Genomic DNA, 18,041 nt, shown 5'->3' on the forward strand with positions numbered 1-18,041 from the left:
ATATATATATATATATAAATCACACACATTTGTACATAGCCGCCTCTTCACCGTACTCTGTTTTCGCCACCAAATGGATGGATGTTAGTTGATGATGTTAGTACGCTCTCGTTTTAAGCTAGCTGTCGCGCACAAGCTGCCACGTGGTCCCCTCATTTCCATTTTTTATAAAACAAAAAAATGTCAACAACCACAAGTTAAATGAAATTGTTTTGGTCTAACTGTCACACTAGCCGCTAAGCTGGCTGCTCCTTGAGGTCCTGAATCTTTCCAGATTTTAATAATTCTTATTTTTAGATAGGCGCTATGCTAGCTCACTTGCTAACTGTTACTACATTGATAGGCTGTATTAGCCTCTTACGTTCAACTAGCTGCTCAACTAGTTACCGAGCTAGTCCTCAAACTTGCTGTCATAAATATACTGCGACAAAATGATATTTTGAGTGTGGTACACAAAATCAAATCATCCCAAAATTATTATTTTTTCAGTATTGTACAGGTATGCTTAATCATTACCAAATGGACATTAATATATATTTTTAAACACTACACATTTTTAAAAAATTATTCTTCAGCTAGCATCCAAAATGTGACCGCTGACTCAGCTGGCTAGCTAGCTATTGCTAATGAAGACATCAAGTCTCGCACTACAATAAAATATCGTTAAATCACCCTACAAAATGGCGGCAGTATACAGATGGCTAATAACGCTAAATATGCTTCTGCTCCCTAAGTAAAAGGCTGAATTAATTTATTTGTATGATTTATTGAAGAAATATTAGACAGCCCAGTTGTGTTTTTTTTTGTGTGTGTGTGTAAATCACTGTACAGAAATGGCTGGAGACTTTTTTTCTATTTGTTTTGATACATTTTTGAGGGGGTTTTGATACTTTTGGGGAAAGGGGGAAGGTTTTTCTGTTTTTCATTCAACCATCCATCTACCTCACTGTTGTCTTTTTTTTTAATTCAAATTATGATACGGCAGAGCTTTACTTTAACTTCACAATTACAAATCACAAACCAAACAACACAGAAACATGGGAATTATATTGATGTTATATGACCACATAGATAATCGACCAAGTTTAATTAGGGTGCGTGACTGTGGGTCTAAACTGTAAGAGATGTCGTTGGACTGGGACAGTGTACTCGAGATACATCTGGATGGAAATAGTTTTTTGTGCCATTCGATAAAGAGAGCATTAGGACCACAAGTCATTTGAGAAAATAAAGTTGGCATATTAATGCCGCTGTAACATTCCACGGAAAAAATTATCAAATTGCCATAAAAAGTCTAAATGTTTTGAGAATAGTCAATATGTAATGAAAATATCAAAGCTGTAATAGAAATCGGGAAAGTCGTTGCGTTACCAGAAGAAAAAAATCGAAACTACTGAAAAAGACGTATGGCAAAAGTAGTCGGAATATTGTCGGAGATGGGTTTCAAAAAAGGGAAAAACTAAATTTGGAGGTCACAAGTGTACATTTATAAATTACTGTTCACCATTTTTCAACTTGGATTACCATTTAAGATATACAGAAGTTAAATTGACGTCTTCTAAGACGACCTCTTACATCAGGATTTTACTTGTTCAACCTCTGATATCGTTCTGGTAAATTTTTGTATCATAATATTTTGTCTTTAACGTCACTTTGTTGACTTTTCTTTCCATGTTCAATTTCCAATTGTTCTTCCTGTAATATCACAAATGACCGTTCTCCTCAATCGATGACTTTTATCATTTCCGACTTGTAATGTATGATTCATTTTACTGTCACTTTACGACTTTGCCACATAACATGAATATTGCACGTGATGCTGTTGTCCTACGACTTGTTCCTGTGTAACATTGTTACATTCTGACATTTTCTCAAAAGAGTTATCTAATTGAATCCTTTTTGTGTAAATTAGGATTTTATCTTGTTTATATGCCCCCCCCCCCCCCCGCCCCCCTTCCCCTTTCGATGTGGCAGTACATCTCAGCTCTTTTCTTCTGCCCATGTTTCTGTCGCTGGTCGTAAAAACAAACACGACAATGCTCGATCTTCATCATTGTGGAGCCACATTCATACGTGACTGAACAGTTTTTGAAGCCAGACTTTTGGGCAGGTATTTCATTTGCTCCGGGAAGTTATTAATATTAGCAGAGGGGACTGTGTCAGAGTGGACCACATGTTTGTTCAATTATGGGTCCCAATATGAAAAACAGCAAAAGAAATACTGGCTTTCTGGGCCTTTTTTCTGGGACTTGTTGCCATGGTGACAGACAGGTACGACTCGTACTTTGGTTTTAAATGCAGTACAGACAGCGATAACGGATCAGGGAGGGGGATTTCTCCACTGGATGGCCTCAAGATGAAAAAAAAAATATATATTTTTTTTGCATCCATGGCCAAGTTGATTTTGTACATTTTTCCAACAGCCTTCCTCACAAAAAGTCAGAATGAGTTTTTTTTTGTACATGTTTGCAAACGTATGCCGGAGGGTGGAAGATGATTGACTGAAGGAAAAAAGAGAATGTTTCTCGATTTGTATTGGGGTTTTTTTCTACAAGAGATTTAAGATAAATAAAAATGTATGCAAATCAAAATGGTTTGACTGTCATTGCGATCCGCCCGCAACGTTCGACGACAGTCGTGACGTCATCATATAAAAAGTAAATAAAAAGAGTAGAAATAAGCATGTGAGCATTATTTTATTAAATCGTGTTGTGAGTTGCTTATAACTAACACCAACATTTAAGTAAACAATGTAGGGAAAAAAATTGAGAACTGTTATTTGAATGGGAATGACGTCACATTATTTTTCACAGTCGGGCGAACTACTTTAGCCTAGCTTAATTTGACGTCTTTGACACAGGCCCTCGCGTATTTTTACGACTTTGGTAACCGTATCACAACCATGTTACGCCCGTTACAATTCAGGTAAGCTCTACATTTTGTTGTTTTCCTCCGCGTCGTGCTAGTGACAGAGAGGCTAATTTAGCTTAGCTTGAACGTTACGTTGACTAAATGAGTCACTAGTAGCTCTTTAAACGGCGAATTATCGTGTGTTTAATGTTAAAAATTTACACGTATCGTGCTGCATGAAGTACTGGGCCTTTTTGTTTTTTTAAAAAAAAGGATGATTTTAGCTGTCTAATAATTTTTTTCTCCCACCTTTCCGGCACAGATGATATTTACCAGAGTTTTTCCTGGTTCAAATTAAGGCTCTACAGCTTTGGCTCAATGAAGAACCATTCGTTCAGTCATTTGTAGAGATGATCTGTACCAGATAGTTCACGAGAGATCTTCCATTTGCAGTCCCTGTGGCAGGTAAAGGAGAAAAAGTAGAAATTGTAGATTAACAAAGATTAGGAATTTGTGCGTGCATATAAATAAAATTGCATTATATACGGCAGCAACAAAGTGCATGACATAAATTAATATTCCTTTAGTTACATCTTCTACCACACTGATCACATGAAAAATTCACTTTTCCTCTATTTTGTTTCACTCCAGAAAGACAATGGATGAGTAGAATAGGAAGGAAGAAGTACACGCAGCAGAAGAGGAAAGTCCTCTTCCAAGATGGCCAGTGAGCTCCATGAGGCCATCTTCATGGCCAAGCAGGAGCGCCACAAGAATCTCTTCCTCAACTACAGGAATCTCAACCATTTCCCCGTGGAGCTGCTCAAAGACGAGGGCTTGCAATTCCTGGAGAGGCTTTACATGAAGGGGAACTTGCTCACCACGCTGGTATGCACTCGATGTCACTCAAAATGTGATGTTCATGCCATAATGCTTCCTTTAAAAAAAATTCCTTTTAGCCTGACAATCTTGCACAGAAGCTACCGAATCTAATAGAACTGTGAGTATTCTTATTTATATACACGATACTAGAGAGAAATAAATTACTTTCTCACGTGTGCCTTTCTTCTTCTCCTTTTAGATATTTGCATTCCAACAACATCGTGATTATTCCCGAAGGTGACTCCCCCTTGCGTTAAACCCGCCCAAATAAAAGCTAGTCATGGAAGTTATTTTGCTCATTTAAATGGAGTCAACTTTGCATCCAGCTATTGGAAACTTGCCACGGCTGCAGTCACTGGACCTGAGCTGCAACTCCCTGCATCTGCTCTGCCCGGAGATTGGACGACTGAGATCTTTGAGACACCTGCGACTGTCCAACAACCAGCTCAAAAGTCTACCACCAGGTAAGAGTCCGTGCCTTTCTTTCAGGCATCTTTTTCCAGCACGTCGCTGTCACGTTCTTGCACGTTTTTTCTGTAGCAACTTGTGCAAAGTTAGTATTTGCTGGTATCACTTTTTGGCTGCATTACCATGTTAGGCCAGCAGAGGGAAGCAGTGTTCCGTTTTACAACCTGAGTGTTACTTCTGGACAAGACTGAATTAAAAAAAATGATCTTAGTTTGTCAATTCGAGGGGAAATAGCTTAATTAACGTAACACATATCAATCATGTGAATCCTTGGTGGGCAACATTTGAAAAATGTCCATTGTCTCCCAAGAGATCGGTGACCTTCAGTTCCTGGAGACTCTGGACGTGTCTATGAACCTGCTGACATCGCTCCCCGACCGTCTGCACCGCTGCTCGTCCCTGCAGCACCTGAGTGCCGACCACAACCTGCTGAGCCACGTGCCGCGCCACCTCTGCCGGCTGGCTCGCCTCACCCAGCTCTCCATGGCCGCCAACATCCTCACCTTCCTCCCGCTCGGTGGGTGCCATCACGTGTTTTTTTTTTTTTGCTTTGTCTACTCTAGCGCGTCCTTATCCTTGTTGCGTTCTAGATCTGGGAGGCTCGCGCGAGCTGCAGTTTGTGTTCGTGGACTACAATGTGGACCTGAAAGGCCTTCCGTCGTACTTGTACAACAAGGTCATCGGATGCAGCGGGTAACATTTCCTTGCTGTGTTTTTCATTGTTGCAGTAAGTTTTGATAAGATAAACAACTACTGCTCAATTTTTGGATTGGGAACGTGCTCACTTGCAAAGTATAAGGGGAAAGATTTTGTGACGCAACTCCTGGAACTTTTCAGACATGTTGCCTATTTCCTCCGCGTGCGCAGTTGCGGCGCGTCTCCGCCGGGCGACGACCAGGATGAGGCGCTGAGCGAGGCTCTGTTGGGGCTGCCGGCCGAAGTTAAAGCGGTGGCCTCTGAGGCGGACAACGTGGTCCCCTTGGAGGAGCTGGCCATGAGAACGCTTCACCGACTCTACCAGCAACAATGGCACCATGCCACAGGTGATGAAGTTTTTAATTGAAGGCTGAATTCGAATTGAGATGGATCGTAATTGAAACGGCGTATTTGCAGATGTGAATTTCCCGCCTTCCATTCCACTGCCGAAGAGTCTCCTGGATCTGCTGCACTTCCCTCTGGGTCACTGTCACCTCTGCACTCAAGCCATGTTCACAGTCATCTACCCCAAACTCTTCCCGCTGCGACACACCGCCCTGGCAGCGGTGCACCGCAGGTTTGTTCAACCCACTTTGTCATTTCGGAAAGGGGAAAAAATCCATTGCTATATCTCGTGAATTACACGTCATTGTTTTTTTCGTACCTGTGTGTGTCCATCTCATCAGGACCACCGTCAGTTTTGTGGCCTACTGCTGTTCCAGCCGCTGCCTTCGGACTTTTAACCTCCAGAGCTGAAGTGGTTTGCCTCCCACTCTGGAACGGCCATGTTGACAGCGTGACTATTTGGCAACTCGAATAAGGGACATGCAGGGCCACATTGGTCCAGAATAGTACATGACGTAAACCAGCGCTTTAAATCTTTTTGAAATCTTTTCAGCTTCCCGTATGTTTTTTTTTTCATCTGCAAAAACAAGTTACCGTAAAGGCGACCCGGCAGACTCCCGCTCTGGATCGGTCTTTTGGATGCGTTGCGTCTGTTCGTTTCGTGCGGTACAATGACACTGAAGCTATTATAAAGCTGAGCTAACAATGCCCCCTTTAATATTTTCAATGTATTATATAATGATGTTCAGTCTATATTACATTTGCCAGAGGTTCAAGGTTCTTAAGCGGGTGTGAGTCAATGTCTATGACGGGAAGTCGTGCTCGTCCGTGCATGTGTGCACGCGTGTGTGTGTTAATACAGCATGCAACGGCCAAGTAATTTCCTGCCTGTGGGTCATGCTGGCTGGCTGGGCGGGCGGGCGGGGGCGATGCTGCTCAGCCTGGTGGAGATAACATGCTGTGAAATGTCACGTCATGACACAAAAGTGAGCATTTGGGACTCAGCTTTTCACTGCATTAAAAAAATACTGTTGGTATTTCTTGAATGCAGGTTTTTTTTTTTCCGTGCAGAAATTGTGTTGTTTGTCCCCGAAAAGAAGCAGGCAATGACGAGGAGGAGATGAGCAGTCTGATGTGTGAAGTGATGTGACAAACGGCCGCAAAGTGACCGGCGGTGGGAATGTGATTGACAGCTCATTCCGCCCCCACGCTCAACACGCCATCCGTGAGCCAAGTGTCTTGGTTCTGGGGCTTGGAATGTGCACGTGCACGTGCTGAGACGCAATGCTGTGTACAGAAAATGTACTTATATTACATGCAATATTTTTTTCTGGCTTAATTGCCTTCCTAACTCCCTTGCCTTTCTTCTCTCACTTGACTCCTTCCTTCCCTTCTGACTTCCTTCCTTAGTACTCCTTTCCTTCTCTCACACTTGCGTTATTTTGATTTTTCTCCTAATATTGCTTCAAACTATCGTTACTACAGCCATTAAAATGAATAGAATGTCGTCATTAATATTCATAGGAAAAACAAAATGATTTGTGACGTTGGTGGGCGCGGCCATTTTGTCACCAAGGCTAGCGTTCTCTGGCCGGAAGCTAGGTGGGTACAAAATAAGAGCTAATTAAAATAAAATAAGGAATCACAGCTCCTTGGAACCAAATGTAATGTGTCACAAGGTGGGTTTGTAATAATGTCTAACTTGCTACTGTGCTAAACAGTTTCGGAAGGAATTGGCACCGAATGTTGCTAAAGTGATATATTCCTTTTTTTTATTTTTTTTTTATTCTTCAGTATTATTATTCAGAATTAAATTGCGAACGTTTTCCAACATAACATGAGAGAACACAACGATGACAAAGATTTTAACTGTCTCTCGCCCTTTTACTTTGTGGAACCCCTAACCGGCATTGTTTTTCCGCTACACGACGGCGCGCGCGCGCGTCCATGTACCCTTCCTTACGCTCGCACGGACATCTGTGAGCTGTATCGCGGCACGTTAAGGAAAGACGCGTGGAGGAGACCTGCTCAGGTAGGTCTTGCTTCTTCTTTTTTTTTTCTTTTTTTTTACCTTCTCTCTTACTACGGTTTCCTGTGTTTCACCTACCTGGCCATTTTCAGCCACTACGCTTGAAAGAGGGCAACTTTGATTTGCTCTTCGGGACGAATGGTGTCTTATCACAAATGACTTATCGTGGATTTAATCATAACAATTTGAATATTGCTAGTGTTTCCTGTAGTTTATCGCCGAGTTGTATTGGCGCTCGTGTTTCAGCACCGAGGACAGCTCCGAGTGTCACAGCCTATTCGGGAGGATTAGGGACCTAACGCAAATGGACAAATATTGGGAATAATAAACGCCCAACACTCCTACAAATGTTTATAATTTACTGCTTTAACAGTTCAAATCTCAAATATGCCACAAAATATAAGATTTAACACATTTATTTTACCGTGTAACACAAATGAAGAGGTGAAGTTAAAAAAACAACAAAGAAAAACAGCAATTAACGTGGTTGCACAAGTGCGCACACCCTCTAACAACGGAACGTGACTGTTTGCAGTTTGTTAATCACATTCCAACGTACGTATGCTAAATGGGAATCAGCATACACCCTCCACCATTTAAAGTGCCTCATTAACCCAAAAAATAAAGCTCAGCTCTTCTAGTAACGTGGAAACTCGAGAGCAATTTTAGAAGAGAGCACGTATAATTTGGTGCTAATATTGGATAACCTTAACACGACACAAAACCACCCAAGCAAGCCTTACAAAACTAGCCTATCAGCTTGTCTAGTTTTCAAAACGAGGAAAAAATTAAGTGCTATTTCCGCAACATGAAGATGAAGAACAATGAGACAAACAATGAAGATCCCGAGACACGCAGAGCGTCAGCCATAGATAGAATCCTGTGTATATACGTATATATATGTAAAGAACATTTATTACACTAAGTTACTGTTGTGGACTTGCTTGCTTGGTTGTGTGTTTTGGTAAGGGTTAGATAACGTTAGCTTGAAGCATGTAAACAACTCAAGCTGACATTAAAGCCCACTCTGGCAGCCTGCTATTAAAATTGATTCCGTTAGCCAAGAGCGTCTTTCGAGCAAAAGTTTGACTTTGCAACAGTCCAATATTGTAACCAGATATGAATTTGTGCTAACGTCTAGCATGTGTAAACAAAACTCGGCTTGTTATGATCCTGTGTTGGAACTGGAAGCATGTCTCTATTTAAATTTTTTTATCCATTGATAAAAACTTGCATTGCATCGTGGACATTTTTGCACATACTGTCAGCAATGTTATGTGTGTATGCATGATCGTGTATCTGGACAGGACAGCGGACAGTTCCAATTTGGATTCGAATCAAACATTTTGCCATTGAGATTCCTATAGCACTCATATTGTTAGTATGAAATATAAAGCCCACTAACAAAATGCCCGCCAAAGGTTCACACCAGATTCACCGTTGAGGCTTTGAAAAGTGTCCAAGTATGTCCGTAAGTGAGTGTCCTATATAGAGGAGGACTGGAAGTGAAAGAAAAAGGCAACACATGTATAGAAGAAGAGAAAGTGGTCTGTGAGTGTGCGTGTGTGGACACGTATATTAATCCAGTGGGTTTTTATCCTCAGTGAATGGGACAGTGGGGCTTTGCAGTGATTATCCCCCACGGGCAGGCAGGCAGGCAGGCCTCCCCCTGATGATTGCTTTGAGTCAGCTACTGTCTTCTCCCATCTCATGTCTTCTTTTCTCCACATCAGCCACGCCCACCTCATTTTTTTTTTTTTTACAGCATCTCCCTTTGGAATGATCTGTTATCAGTTTTTCTAATAATGACCTCTTTCTCGTGACCCCGTGGCAAATGTTTTAATAGATTCTAACACAGAGGGGATTGAGTCTTTTCTGTTGCCGGGTTTTCCCTGTGGAATGAATACAATAGGTTTATTAAATTAGATAACAACATATTATAGATACTTTCAAATCTCTTGTTATATTAAAGAATTGGTTGATTATGACTTAAAAAAAATATATATATATAATAAACAGGTGGGTGGATGGAAATAAATAAAAAACATTATTTATATAAAATAAATAAATAGATGAATTCATAAATTTAAATAAATGAATACAATATAATAAACGGGCGGGTGGAGGAAAATAAATCAAAAATACTGTTTATTTCAAATGAATAGATAAATTCATAAATTTGAATAAATCAATAAATATTGAAATAAATATTGAAATAATGTTTTTTTAATCAAAATGAATCCTTTTACATAGTTTGCAGTTGCATTAAAAAGAATAGCCTAAACATTGAAATAAATATTGAAATAATAGTTTGCAGTTACGTTAAAAAAAGAATTCACCTCTCGATGTTAAAACCCAGACATGGATGGCCCCTTGAGCTCATCCCTCGTATAAATGGTACCAATCTCGCACTTTGTCTTCCTTCTTATCTCTAGACGCATCCTTCCAGGCCCGCCGTCGTCGTTACATAAGAGAGGAAGTAACACAAACTGTTTGAGCCGCGCCATCATCTTTCCTTCAAGTGTAATTAAACGACAAAACGTGCGTATGCTGCGATGACGTTCGTTGGCACAAATAGCCCCAAAAGTCCAATTTCTAGACACGCCACTGTGCCAGCACATTTCTCTCTGTGGGCGACTCCTTCTTGCCTCTCCACAGGCATGTGCTGACGCCATCTTGAAACTTCATCCATTTCAGGACTGGAGCACGTCACCCAGTTCCTGTCGAGCTGAATTTGATTCCCGGCTTTTTTTTTCCCCCAACCTTATTCTAAAAATACGCCTCTTAGGTCAACTGAGGACTTGAATTTGCCTGTAAATTGATTGACGACTAGTCCAGGGTGGAGCCCGTCTCTCCATCTCCAAGTTATTTTTTTCTATAGAATGAACACACAGAGGAACAACAAAAAAAGAGGAAGAGATAATTCTTTGATGCTCGCTGATCTGAGGTCTCGTGCCATGGCTTGATCAGAAGTGAATGAGTCTTTTGGGATATCAATTCGTCATATCAGCGTGCCTTGATTGAACCTTGTGTATCTGGACGTGTGTGCGTGTGTGTGTAAAGTGGTCAAGTAGAAGGAGTCAGCATTTGGATTTTTTTTTTTGTCCTTTGGCTCCAGGCTACTATGATGCTCTCTGGCCTGCTTACATCCTGACATACGCATGTGCTTCCTGTTTATAGGTCAGCATGGAGTAGCAACACACACACACACGATCATGACTCATTTGTGACAATCATGTCCAAGCTGCGCACGTGCTTGAACCGCCACGTTAACAGTTCTTCACCCGCGCTATTGCGACGTCAACCAAAACATGAAGCTTCGGCTTTCCATGCCTGACTGCCGCTTCAAACTAATTAATTTCACTAATCCACAGCATCGTTCTTAATAGGCCCACAAGAACCACGGATGACTGGACGAAACATGTTTTATTGGGATAATAAAAGAGGTTTTAGGTTTATTACGGTATTAAATGTGATATTTATTGCCCGCTCATCTCGGCTCTTTTTTTTTTTTGTTCCTTCACATCCCTTCTTATTTCACACTCGAGATTTCCCGCAGCATTAATTATTGTTTTGCACAAATCATAGAGTTCGCCAACGTACGAGAATTCAGGTGTCAAGTTGGGATCACGCTCGAACCCGAATGCTTACGTCGAGACAAAAGGAGGAAATGGCGTTGGAAGAGAGAGTGTAGAGTGAGAGTAAATCCTCTTTTCCTCGCTCTGACTTTAATCCTCCTGAGCCCGGCAGCCGCTGTCCGTCGAAGCAGCTGATTGGGCGGCGAGAAGGGGGCGGCGGCGGCGGCGGCGGCGGCATTTAAGGCCTTGACTTGATGTCTGTGAAGATGAAGACCAGGTGGCTGACCTTTGCCATTCAAGTTATAGCCATCTAAATAGGCCATCATACAGTAGAAATGTAGTCCTGCTCTGTATCAATTATAAATGGAAAAGCCTCATCAGTTGCACTTCAGCTGTTCGTTTTGAGAGGCGACACGGCAGGTTTCCATTTTTAAAATGTGGGAAGGAGACGAGGAGGCGACAGCGGAGGAAATTGGAAGAAGAAACCTCAGCTAGGAAGCCATCCCACTGCAGCGAGATAATCACACGATCAATAATTAGTTGGCGAGCGGGCGGACGGATGTCGGCCCAGGAACTGAAACGACACTCGATTGTGATCAAGCATATTTGGCTTCTCTTGCCATGTTGGAAATGAAAAATATAGACATCAATATTCTAGCGTGCAAAAAAGCAGGTGTTGAATTATTAAGGAGGAGGAGATGGGTGGAGATACATCATCACAGAGCAGACCTTCATACTTAAAAGATGCCTAACCTGGAAAACCAAAACTTTTAATTATCATAAATCTGATCATATTTATTGTAAAACATGAATGTATTTATTGGTTTGCTTGGGTAGAGAAATAAAAAAAATATATATATAATATAATAAATCACTCATAACTCTTGTTACTCAACTACAGAGAGTATTTAATGCGGCTAACATTGATTTTTTTATCTTGGTTGCTATTGAAATGTCATTGTCACCTTTGCATGTCTACTATCCAATTTATGAAGACTTATCTCGATTTTTCTTTTTCCCCACAAGGTGTGCTTTGTCTCACCATCTTGCTTTTTTTCATCTTCCAGTTACGTCGTCGTTGAGTTCAAGGTTCAACACCCACCATGGCGGACGAAGCGGACATGCGCAACGAGCTGGCCGACCTGCAGACTCGCGCCGACCAGATAGCCGACGAGGTAAAATGCTGAGATGACTTGGCGAGCCGAGAGGAGCTCAGAATAATAGAGCGGCTCCAATGAGCTCGTTAAATATTCATCAGCACATCATAGCAAACCGGAGAGACTTAGAGAGGCTTATTGGAAGGAAAGATAGATAGATAGATAGATAGATAGATAGATAGATAGATAGATAGATAGATAGATAGATAGATAGATAGATAGATAGATAGATAGATAGATAGATAGATAGATAGATAGATAGATAGATAGATAGATAGATAGATAGATAGATAGATAGATAGATAGATAGATAGATAGATAGATAGATAGATAGATAGATAGATAGATAGATAGATAGATAGATAGATAGAGTGATAGAGTGATAGAGTGATAGAGTGATAGAGTGATAGAGTGATAGAGTGATAGAGTGATAGAGTGATAGAGTGATAGAGTGATAGAGTGATAAAAAGGTGCAAGAATGAGTAGATGGATTGATGGAAGGAGGAGAGGACTGATGCCTTGATTTGTGGAGGGAGGGATGCATGGATGCATGGATGCATGGATGAGAAGATTGATGCCTTGATTTGTGGAGGGAGGGAGAGATGGATGGATGGATGGATGGATGGATGGATGGATGGATAGATGGATGGATGCATGCATGGATGCATGGATGCATGGAGGAGAAGATTGATGCCTTGATTTGTGGAGGGAGGGAGGGAGAGATGGATGGATGGATGGATGATGGATGCATGGATGCATGGATGCATGGATGCATGGATGGATGGATGGATGGATGGATGGATGGATGGATGGATGGATGGATGGATGGATGGATGGATGGATGGATGGATGGATGGATGGATGGATGGATGGATGGAAATCCGACTTGATGTATGGAGGAAAGAGTGAATAGTGAACAAATGCGAGGACACAAAAGTCACTTGAAAGGGTGAAAAAGAATCTTTGGAGAATTAAAGGATAAGATGCGACAGGCTAAATCATAATGATGCCGTGACAAGTGTGTTGACCATGCTAATATTGTCTTGTTGTGTTGCAGTCTCTGGAGAGCACTCGCCGCATGCTGTCTCTGGTGGAGGAGGTGAGTTCACTGACCCTCGTACATCGTATCATTTCCCACCTCAGCACTCAAGAAGAAATCTGCACCACGTCTCAAATCAAACGCACCCTGATGAGCTTCCACTTTTAGTCTCTTTCTTTTGTGTCTGTCGTCTTTTGTGAGACGTTTAAAAATAGCTCGCCGTGCATAATGTCCTCATTTAATAAGACAACAGCAGCTGTCCTTACGCAAGCTCATCCGGCTACATTTGCATAAATTGGGCTGGCAGCAGCTCGACGACCGCGGGGGGAATCGGCTCGAGGGCCGGAGAGGAGCGTGTTCGAGACCCGTTAAACACAAACGAGCATGCGATTTGCTCGGGAAGCGTGTCTTTGTTCTTCGTATTCCCTTCACAAGATGCTTTGATGGAGGCAAAGAGTGCGTTCCTGTTCCTGCCGTGCGGTCGGTCACACGTGCCCAAGCGCCCCACGTGGCCTTTGGCCAAGGGTGAAGATTAGGCTAATTGAATAAGCACGCGACAGGCAATCCCAGCAGGAAGCACACTCCATGATAAACAGCAGCACTTAACATTTGCAATGCCTGAAGATCATCTCCTCCAAAGTCATTGACGAGATCCAATTTGTGATTTAATAGACAGGGACATTAATTGTCGGCGCCGCTCGTACGACTGCGAGGTCGGCGTCCTTGTCTCGTACGAATGTGACCAGCCCCCCCCCCCTTTTAATTCTCCCAGCTCATGACCTTTAATGGACAAGATGGCGGAACGCTGAGAGAGCCTCCCTCTCCTGCAGCGTGACCTCATCAAGCCTTGTTGGGTTCCAAAATTCAGATGAACAAGGGCAACTGCTGTGCCTTAATAACACCTTAAGCAAAGTGTCAGTAAATATCAACTCAAATGACTGCGAATGAATTATCTGTGAAAAAAATTAATATTTGCTTCAATATAGAAAATTTGATCCGAATGATGTCATGACGTGACACTTGCACACTTCCAAGCGGCCATAAAAAAAAAAAAAAGCGCTGATTCTTCATAATCATCAAGAAATATTTGGGAGCCAACGCGAGTGATCCGAGTATCAGTGACACCAACGAGCGGACGTGTGTGTGCCTTGCGGTTTCGCCGAGAAGGTCACATGACGCCCGGTTGCAGGAGAGTTGATGCGTGAAGCCGGAATTCGGAATATCTGTGGGAGGAGCTCACGGGGAGTGGGAAGCTGTTGTTGCGTTGAGCTTAGTGTGTGTTTAATTAAGTATGTCCTTGTGTGTGTGTGTGCGTGTGTGTGTGTGAACAACTACGCAAATCAGACTTGACTGCTGCTTTGTCAACAAAGCTCCAGTGAACACAACACGAAAACAAAATAGTTCTTTGGAAAAGTTTGGAGGCCCGAAAGTTTGGATTCAGTCTAGTCATGTCACCTTGTTTGTACTTATTCCAGATTTATTCCAGAACATTCATTATTAGTTTATTCTAGAATCCACTCCAGTCTGTGACAATTTAGTCCAGAACATTCTTTTTGGAAGATTTCGCCCAACTGGTTTATCTGCATAAGGTTGAATCCAGATGGTTGAATTTCACTTCATATATTTAGTTTAAGGAAGTGATTCCAAAAGAAAAATCATTTTTAATTCAGAAAGTTTGGTCCAGAGAATAAATTCCAGAAAGTTTAATCCAGAAAAGTATTGAGTTCAAATATTGAGGTTCAGTCTCTGATTATAATCTTTGTTCTTCTTCTGTGATAGAGTAAAGATGCTGGCATCAGGACTCTTGTCATGTTGGACGAGCAGGGAGGTGAGTTACCAATGGAAACGTCCCCAAGGTTCCATTTTTTTTTTTTTTTAATTCACGTCTGCTCTGCCTTTCTGTCGCAAATTGGAACCGCTCTCTGCTTTTAAAATGAATCCAGAGTGAGAGCCCTTGCTTCTACGCAGTCTATTGCAACTTCTTTTATGAGCAGTCTGTTCTCGTAAAATATTTAGTAGGATTTTATACTTGACTAATTTTCATTTTTGTGTTACTTGGATACTCTTTTGGTCAACATTCCCAACAAATGTTTAATTTGACAAATTCTCCCAGGAATAATAAATTCATAATGTTTTTATTATACCATATTTCCTACTAAATGCTGCTGAGAACATGTTGCTAAGCTAAGCTATGGCAAAATAAGCTAACTCTTGCTTTGCTTGGCGTGTATTGAGCATCAATCACATTAATCAATATGATGATAATATTTTATCGTGTTTATATTATTCCAAGAAGACTAGTGTTTTCTAGGTTGTGTTAAAAAAATACAAAATCCTTTATAATGATGTCCAAGAATACATTTAAGCATAAAAGTTGGACTATATCAGGGATATGAATTGTTTCATTAAAAAAAAAAAACACGGTATATTTTTCATCGTTATTTCTTAATGTTAATGTAACCTTTGCTTTCATTTCAAGCTAGAAAAAAAAATGAATAATTTTTAAACATACTATTGGTGTAACAAAAATAGATTGGAATCGGAAAATATCTTTTGCTGTAAAAGAAGTGAGCGTATCAAATCGAACCGAATGGAATCTCTCCACTTTGAAATATATCAAGATATGTATCAAATCATCTTTTGGGGTCTAAAATTGGCGGCTCCAGAACACATCTCCTGTGCTAAGGATGGGTTCTCTGAAAAGAACCTCCCCCTTTGAAAAGAACTGTGAACTTACATAAGTCATTGACTGCAGTGGAGGTAGGGGAGACGCTAATGGCTTCCTCCGTTTTAGCGTTATGAGACGGGCTGATGGACCCTGGCCTCTTGCACTTGACTCTGACGTCATCTCTGACACACACACACATGCACACACACACACACGGGTTTCCTGTTTTTAAAGGTATCATGGCGCTTGTGGAATGGAGGACATTTTGTTTCTCATAGGATGTCATGGAAATGGAAAGAATCTGAATTCTTAAACTCCGCCCAGAGTTTGTGAATTTTTTAATCTATCGTCTGTTATTAGCTGGGAAAAAAAAAAGAACGCTTCGGCGCCATCTTGGTGCAGATGAATTACGCTGAAATGAGTTTAGGAGATTTATTTAGACAAAATGAGTGTTTTGCCTCCTTATAGGAAATTGCAAATCCTTTAAGGGGAATATTTCCAATCTTACCCTCCTCGTTTTGATCATTTTAAAAGTGCAACTGACTTGAAAATGAAAAAGCTCCCCACAAAAAATTCACAACACCTAAATGAAGAATGAGGTGCCATTTGTGACCCTTGCTGGGTTCTTAACTACAGTGTGAACAAGCTGTTAATATAAAACGTCCATGTCTCCTAAAGAGTTTCTTCTCCTCGAGGACAAAGTGTCACTTTCTACTAATGGACATTACAGCTACGGCCATTAAAGAACCGGCATGACGATCTGACCTTGAAATAGGTTTAATAGCTCGGCGCCCTATCGACCGTTTGAGTGGCAGCCAGCTTTAATTGTGATGCTAGCGATATGGTTATTATTTGAAGCAATGTCTGCTCTCCTTTTGCTTCTGGTCGGTGAAAAGTAGAATGGGAAGAAGATTTTTGAAATATAATTTTCAATTTGATTTATTTAAAAAAAAATACTACGGAAAATCTTGAATTTGGAAAAAAAAATATTCCTGTGTTTTGAAAAAAAAAATCCACAAATATTTCTTCATTTTATTTATTTGAAAAAAAATACGACCAAAAATCTTGAATTCAGAAAAAAAAAATTCAACTCGAGATTTTCTTCCAAATCAATTATTTTAGTATTTTTTATTTTTCGTCAAATCGATTTCGAGGTGGACCGCTAAGGTTTGGCGGCACGACGAGCCCTCCTCTCCCCTAATAAAAGTAGAACGCAGCAGGCGCACGAGCGGGCGTTAGGCTCGCCTCCCGCTTGGCCTTCCCGCGTCGGCCGGGGAACGGCGTGAATGACGATGCCTCTCATACCTTTGTCCTCACCAGAGCAACTCGATCGCGTGGAGGAGGGCATGAACAAGGTCAACGCAGACCTGAAGGAGGCCGAGAAAGATTTAAAAGATATAGGCCAGTGCTGTGGGCTGATATGCCCGTGTATTAAAAAGTAGGTACCGGCTCGGAGCCGCGTGCTCCCGCCCTGTCCAGTGCTGGTGATGTCGCTAGTGATGCTCGTGATAGTGATGTCCGATGTCTCTCTTGTCACAGTCTTCTTTTTTTTTTGTCTCTTCTCTTTTGTCATCCCCCCCCCCCCCCAACCTCCGACCTTCCTCCTCCTTTCTTCTTCTTCTCTTTTGCTGGGAAAATGTCAATGTGTTGGTAATCAGAGCAACTGGAGCGCATCGAGGAGGGGATGGACCAGATCAATAAGGACATGAAGGATGCAGAAAAGAATTTGAACAATCTAGGACAGTTCTGTGGTCTTTGTTCATGTCCGTGTAAAAAGTAGGTGGTGTGCTTCTGCGGCCTCTTTGGGCTCTGTAGAGCATGATGATGATGATGATGATGATGATGATGATGATGATGCACGCATGCATGGATGTGTCGCTTGTACTCTGGGTGATTTTGCCACTTTTCAACCTGCTCCCCTAACTCATAAGTCGATTCCAAACACATGGAGCAAGAAGTTGCAACTACAAAGTTAACAGGATGGACTAAAACACTTGATGGAGGGCTGCAGTCTTGACTCAAAAAAAAAAGAATCACAATTTAGGCCATTTGAAGAAACAATATTTGTTTTAAATATATTTAATTATTTATTAAATAGAAATAATTTGTCAACTTGAGGCACAGTTTTTAAAAAAATATTTTAAGACATTATTTTAATTTATTAAATAATATTCTCATCAAAATGCTTCTTTTTTTTTCCGACTATGCTAGGATGCAATAGGTGGAGCGCACCTCTGGGGGCTCCAAAATCCATTTTGTGAATTTGTTGTTGCACTCTTGCTCAATTCCAAACACACAAAAAAAAGCCTCGCTCCCGTTAAATATTAAC

General features: G+C 41.3%; 2 protein-coding genes across 3 annotated transcripts in view; both read left to right on the forward strand.

The window, feature by feature from the left end:
* The first annotated feature begins 2,691 nt into the window (after positions 1–2,691).
* Positions 2,692–6,022, forward strand: lrrc28 (leucine rich repeat containing 28). Of its 2 annotated transcripts, none has more exons than XM_061275853.1 (11): positions 2,692–2,925; positions 3,173–3,315; positions 3,502–3,738; positions 3,810–3,850; positions 3,932–3,969; positions 4,059–4,196; positions 4,511–4,717; positions 4,791–4,893; positions 5,038–5,243; positions 5,314–5,473; positions 5,583–6,022. In XM_061275853.1, the coding sequence occupies exons 3-11, from the start codon at positions 3,571–3,573 to the stop codon at positions 5,650–5,652; spliced, it is 1,131 nt and encodes a 376-aa protein (XP_061131837.1). In that variant the 5' UTR covers positions 2,692–2,925; positions 3,173–3,315; positions 3,502–3,570; the 3' UTR covers positions 5,653–6,022. The 2 variants fall into 2 exon arrangements, with proteins under 2 accessions (XP_061131837.1, XP_061131838.1); XM_061275854.1 differs by having other exon boundaries at positions 2,693–2,925; positions 5,068–5,243.
* Positions 6,023–6,413: 391 nt separating this feature from the next.
* Positions 6,414–18,041, forward strand: part of LOC133152347 (synaptosomal-associated protein 25-A-like) — a 15,263-nt gene continuing 3,635 nt past the window's right edge. Inside the window, exons 1-5 of the mRNA XM_061275882.1 lie at positions 6,414–7,273; positions 11,916–12,023; positions 13,063–13,104; positions 14,824–14,872; positions 17,371–17,488. Coding sequence (XP_061131866.1) covers positions 11,952–12,023; positions 13,063–13,104; positions 14,824–14,872; positions 17,371–17,488 — 281 coding nt within the window. The 5' untranslated portion in view covers positions 6,414–7,273; positions 11,916–11,951. The remainder of the gene's footprint in view (positions 7,274–11,915; positions 12,024–13,062; positions 13,105–14,823; positions 14,873–17,370; positions 17,489–18,041) is intronic.

The sequence above is a fragment of the Syngnathus typhle genome, linkage group LG4, assembly GCF_033458585.1.
Source record: "Syngnathus typhle isolate RoL2023-S1 ecotype Sweden linkage group LG4, RoL_Styp_1.0, whole genome shotgun sequence".
Lineage (NCBI taxonomy): Eukaryota > Metazoa > Chordata > Actinopteri > Syngnathiformes > Syngnathidae > Syngnathus > Syngnathus typhle.